Below are 6,347 nucleotides of genomic sequence, written 5' to 3'. Positions count from 1 at the left end.
ATCTCTATCCATTATCTTTTTCTTGTTCAGTTTTTAGTATCATTATTATACTATCAGTAACACTCCCCTCAAGATGAGCATTTCACAGCTGAAGGATTAATTAGATCGAGCCTTCTTATATTATCAAAAGCCAAGATAATTCTTGTAGCCGAGTTGGATTTAATAGAAAAATCCATTAACTCCAACAGATCGAACATGAACCATCAGAAAGTGGCAGCAATATTGTTCTCTGATAGATGGAGCACATACATATGGTTGTTATGGTGACACTCTTGTGGCCGGAGTCTTGAAATGTGCAAGGGAGGCTAATTCTTGAACTGCATCGGCAATCTTCACGATGCATGGTACGACATCAATTAGAGTTAAAGCAACTTCTGCAGATGGTATGATCTCTTGGAGATTAGCATCTTCAAAATGGTATGTATCAAGCATGAATTTCAGGTTTTCAATAGCGGTTTTTGATTTTTCAATGTGTGCATTAACCGATGTTCGTTGGTACATTTTTTTGACTGCTGATGCTAATTCCCTAAGAGCTTTTCCAGATTCTGAGCAGATTTTTGTGCTTGGCTTTTGAATTTTGCGTCCGAACTCATTGAGCGCCTGCGAGGATGGCAAAACATAGGTAAGTGAATTAACTCTACCTAATGAGTTATTAAAATTTTCTTTGAAAGTTTTGTCATATATTTATTTTTTTAAATAAACAAAAATATTTTCAATTAAAGAATAGAAAGAAATATATAATTACCATTTCATAAAGTTAATATGATACATGATGCCTAAGAAAACAATCAACAATAATTCATTATCATATAACAAATTTCATAATATATTATGATGACTTTAACAGATAGTGAATAAAAATAACTACAAGTGAAAATAAGTTCACTCTTGAGACAAAGTTATCATTGCGATCATATATAAATAAGAACCAACACCAAAAGATTAACAATTTTTTTTACACTATTTGGAATATATGTGAACTTATTTGTAATTAGGTACTGTTATTGAAAATTAAAATATGAAGGGAAACATTTTTGGAGGGGGGGGGGGAGGTAAAAACCAAAATAAATAATAGAAAATCATATATATATATATATATATATATGAGAGAGAGAGAGAGAGGGAGAGAGAGAGAGAGTATACACTTCAACAATAAAGAAAATATTAAAAAAAAAATAGTATACATAATTATTTCTACATAATCTTTGCAGAAGAGTTTTTCTATACATAATGACTTGTGTGAAATAAATTATCCATTAAAAATTTGAGTATTGCTGATTTACTCGAATCTCAGAGTTAAGGTAGTTGTTAAGAGCTTCAATTTTGTGGGCGCATTGCCAAGTTAGGGTTCCAATTTTAACATATTGTTTCCAAGGATGAAAGAGCCCAAAACGATAGTCCCACATTTCCCATCTTGCTAGATTAGCTTGAAAATTAAAAAATAATTACAAAAAATTGAAGAAAAAAAGGTCAAGTAACCAAAGAATTCAAATAACTTCATTTTTTTTTTTTTTTTTTTTTTTTGAGGTGAAAACAAGAGGGCTAGGGTGACAATTTTATACTCACCGTAGTTTCTTCATTTTTTTTCAAAGTGAGAAGGCTTTTATATCCTTGAATAAATGCTATATCACTCAAGGGCTGCCTATCTTCTGATATTTTGAAGAATTCACTCCCAAATCCTATAAGTTTGTATTGGTTAATACTGATTCTCCACAGCAAAAGAAAAAAAAAAAAAAAACTGTTGAGAAAGTAAACAATAAGAGAAGAAGGGAAAAAAAAAAAAAGGAAAAAGAAGAGAGAATGGAAAGGAATTATATACTAAGGTCATGAACAGGACATGTGACATAGTCACAAGGTAACTCTCGAAGAATTAGGACATGAATCAGTTTACAAAAAATAATTAATAGGTATATTTTATTTATTTATAGAAATATTTTTTGTTTATTCTAAGTTTTCAAAATTAATAAATAAAAATTGTTTAAATCTTTAAAAACACAAATATGTTTTTTCCTCCCAATACATTATGGACATATATGTAAGAGCGTTCTGTTCTTGGCATATCTGAAATGGATTTGTCCAACACAAATATGACTAGAGTTTTGGAATGTCCATGATTTTTATATATGGAGCATGAAATATATACCTTGTAAGAAATTCCCAAGCTTTTCAATGTTGTTAGCTATTAGATCTTGAAGTTCCTCTCCAATCCAAACGTGACATATACAGATGCATGTAACAATAGCGATAATGCTACCCATGATGATTGTGGTTACCCTCTGATGGGCCATATATAACACCTTATCTTCTCGGTAACCCGAAACAGATACTAAAGAGAAAGTCAATATGAATATGAGCAGCCCATAATCATACCTCACCTTCATCGTGGGAAGGAATCTCACAAATGTTACTGTTGCAGCTGCATATATGCATTATACCTCTAATGAGTTTGAGAATTTTGAACTATAACATTAAGTTATCACAATCTGTCTGTAACCTGTTACCTATCATAGCGACGAAGAATTCAAGTACAATGGGCTCTCCTTTCTCACCAGAGAGAGTTGCTAGGTGATGAACTCCAACACCTAGAGCACCAGCTGACAACGTTGCTAGCATCCTGTTTAAGCCTTTTCCCAGAGTTGCTCCTAAAGAAGATTGGGAAAAAAATCAAAAAGGAAAACATCGCAAATGGAATTGTTAGTTCCAATTCTGAAGCTATTATACTGAAAATTGGTTTATATGCCTCATGGTAAATAAGTTGCAAGCTTACCAACAGAAAACTCAAAGACAAGAATGACTGTTATGACAACCCATATTGAATTTTCGCCAATACGATCATAGAGTGGTTGGATGTAGTAGAATAAGGAAACCAATGTGAGAGCCAGTCCTACTTTTAGCGAATGGATAATTCTCCGTGGATCATCTTGTCCCAGTTTCTTAATCTTCTTTGCCATCTCGACTATCTTATTAGGCAATAGCTTGTGCCATCCACATGCACGAGTGAAAGGTCCAGTATTTTCAATATTTGGAGCAGCAATATTCATTGCTATGGATTGAAAAATGCAAGATTGCAATGGTTGAGAGAGAGAGAGAGAGAGAGAGAGAGGGGGGTTTCCGATCTCGATGTTTTGTGGAAATGTCTATTTATACGTGATAACTGTTGAATGGAACTATATAGTTTTTACACTGCAAGCATATCACAATTTTTATGAACAACGTGAAAAAGATGCCCCAAACTCTAGTTTGTTAGATTTCCAAATATGTAGATTATTTTAATGGAATTGAGGCAACAGGGTTTAAATCCAAATCTATGAACTGTGTTTTAGAGAGAGTTAAGTCTTCCTAGCTAGCTTAATTAACGGGTCTAGCTAGGTTTGCGATGGAGAGATGTTTGACAAATTTTTGGGTGTGAAGGCATGGCTTAAGGTCAAGTGAGTTTCAACAATTTGGAAAATAAGAACACCATAGTTAGAACAGACAAATTCATGACATCCTTGCTTGTAAATTGCAACCCAGTCTTGTTCGATCTGTCCCTCTCCTATGGAAGTTGATTGAAACTTTGTGAAAGTCCACAATTAACAGCTGGTATTTTTTCATTATACAATACGCAACTCCCCCCCACCCCCCCAAAGGGCACAAATTTTGACAACCTATGTTTAAAGTATGTCAGTATCTTGTTGCAAGGAAAAAGAAAAACAGGGAAATGAAAATAGAATAAAAAATCTGGTTGATTTTGAAATCAATCGGATTCTTTTTTACCCATCTGGTTAATTGGGGAGATGAAAAAGTGGGAAGGGAGATGAAAAAGTGAAAATATAGAAAATGAGTAGAGAATGGAAAAGTGAAAGCATAGAAGAGGTTTTAGTTTTATCTTATAATATTTAATTGAAAATGAAAAAGAGGAAATTAAAAACATAGTTTATATAAATTTACTTTTATGCCCTTATCAGATAAAAAAATATATTTTTATTAAAAAATTATATATGAATGGGCACTTTCTTTTATGGAGAATGTTAACCAGCACCAAGCGGTGCTGGCTTGGTGCTGGTTAAGGGTAGAAAAAACAAAAAATATTTGTCAGAAAAAGTAAAAAATATTCTAAAATAGTACCTGTAAATCGAAAAAGTAACATAAATTGAGAAAAAAGACAATTTTTTTTCAAAAAAATGTATGCTTAACGGCCATCGCACGATGCCCGTTAACACAACCTTTCTATTATATATACAATTATAGTGAAGTGTTGCACAGTAAAGTGAAGAAAACAAGGAAGAAAAAGACAAAAAAAAGAAAAAAAGAAAAAAAAAAAAAGATTAGTACGTTGCACCATGCAGCACATTTTCTTCTGTCCAATTTTCGTCCATTTAGGGAAATTATATACGGATGTATTTTGAAAAAAAAAACACTTATTTCTATACATATAGGACTTATATATCATTGAGATCAAAATCTCATGAGACCGTCCTATATAATAATTTTTTTTACTAAGGACCTCAAGAAATCCTTTAAGGGAGTTTTTGAGACCAAAGATCAGGTTTGGACCCACGTTATTAACTAGGATAACAACGATTACCAAATCATTACTTGGCTACGTACATAACACGTCAAAAAAGAGGAATTTACCAAGGTAAGCGTGTTTGGATGAGGAGCAGTTTTCCAAACGCACAGCAAGAGACAAAAGTGGGAAAAGGTGGGAAGAACAAAAAGTAAGGCCTTATTTAGATACTTCACGATAGGATTAATAGACACTCATTTTTGTATATCATTTATGCACACTATCACTTTCATGTTTAAATTATGAACTTAAAAAAAAAAAAAATGATGAATTGAATAAAAGTCAAAACATGGGATTCAAGTGATAACCCAATAGCAATGAATTTTTTTGTGTGCCACATGTATGTGGTTTAAAGTTTATATCTCCCTATCCCTCCCCAACTATTTACAAATCAAAAAATAAAAATAAATAAAGGACAAAAAGTAAATGAAGAGAAAATATTTAGTAGCCAGGCCAAGAGTCCTATGTGCTAGCTAGTTAATTAGATAAACTTTTCCAAAGGGCTTAGCCTTAGGTTCATTTTCTTTGTTTCTCGTGCGGACGTTAGACTTAAAATGATGTTGAAATTAACAAATATGGCAAGTTGATTGCCTCGAGTTCCATTATCAGTTTTCTATTTCTAGTATCGATGTCACTTGTGGACTTCTAGAATAACAAGATACATCATGAAACATTCATATTTGATTAAAAGGTATGTAAAAAGACAAAAACATTGAAGCCATAAGTGAATATGAATGAATCAAAAGTCAAAACATGCAGGTATGTCAGAGATGACGGGTTTAACATGCATGATTTTTACAAAAACGTTGAAGCCATAAGTGAATATGAAAGAATCAAAAGACAAAACATGCAGTTATGTCAAAGATGATGGGATTAACATGCATGATTTTTCACTAGCCAAAAACCAGGGACGAAGCCAGGATCTCAAGGATCTCAATCATAGGAGGCTGAAGTAAATTTTTTTTTTTTTTTCACCTTAAAAATCCAAACTACATGATCAGGGGCGGAGTTACACTGCTCCTTTTTTTGGGGGGGACTATACTAGTAATAGGATATACCCCTCCCAAAAAATTAGAACCGGCCCTCCCAATTATTTCTAAGATTTCTAGTTAGTTCAATGGATTTTTAGTTGGCCTTCTCAATTGTTCAAAACTTTATTACTTGTCCATCCCAATTATTCCTAAGATTTATAGTTAGTCCAAAAGATAATGACTAATAGTTGATCTTTTCCATTGTCCAAAAAATTTATAATTAATCCAATGGATAATAACTCACTTTCTAGAATCATTGATAACCCATTTCCCAACATAATTTCAATTTTTTTCATCTTTAGGTACCTACGAAACTTTGATGTAGCCGCTAGTGCCAGCCCATTGCCCCATTTTCTTTCTTCTCAACACAAAAACTCTTATCTCAACCAAAATTATTAATCCATTTTTTTTCCTGGTGCAACATCATCTTCTTGACTTTTTAAAGAAGAGAATATGCAAGTGCATTTTCTTTTCTCTCTCTTTTATCAAAAATCATTGTTATTTTACCATTAGTCTTATTTTTGTTTCTTTCTTCTGCCACTATGTTCTTTTATTGGATTTTTTTGTTGTTGTATTTTTCTATAATAAACTATATAATTTTTGTACATTCATTAATATTTAAGAATATAACAATATATCAAAGTTAATAATTTTGTATTCAATATGAACTGTGGTTAATATATCAATACTATAATTTGCCCCCCCCAAGTAAAATTTTCTGACTACGCCCCTGCAAACTAGCATTCATATAGTACCGACAATTGGGT

The 6,347-nt window shown here is 32.3% G+C and overlaps 1 protein-coding gene across 1 annotated transcript; it reads right to left on the bottom strand.

The window, feature by feature from the left end:
- Positions 1–258: 258 nt before the first annotated feature.
- LOC115950540 (aluminum-activated malate transporter 8-like) lies at positions 259–3,041 on the bottom strand. The gene is made up of 6 exons (XM_031067733.1): positions 2,768–3,041; positions 2,502–2,642; positions 2,144–2,416; positions 1,563–1,679; positions 1,284–1,426; positions 259–600 (listed from the first exon to the last, which is right to left on the bottom strand). The coding sequence occupies exons 1-6, from the start codon at positions 3,039–3,041 to the stop codon at positions 259–261; spliced, it is 1,290 nt and encodes a 429-aa protein (XP_030923593.1).
- Positions 3,042–6,347: the final 3,306 nt, after the last annotated feature.

This window comes from Quercus lobata, chromosome 1, assembly GCF_001633185.2.
Source record: "Quercus lobata isolate SW786 chromosome 1, ValleyOak3.0 Primary Assembly, whole genome shotgun sequence".
Lineage (NCBI taxonomy): Eukaryota > Viridiplantae > Streptophyta > Magnoliopsida > Fagales > Fagaceae > Quercus > Quercus lobata.
This window is presented reverse-complemented; position numbering and strand designations above follow the sequence as displayed.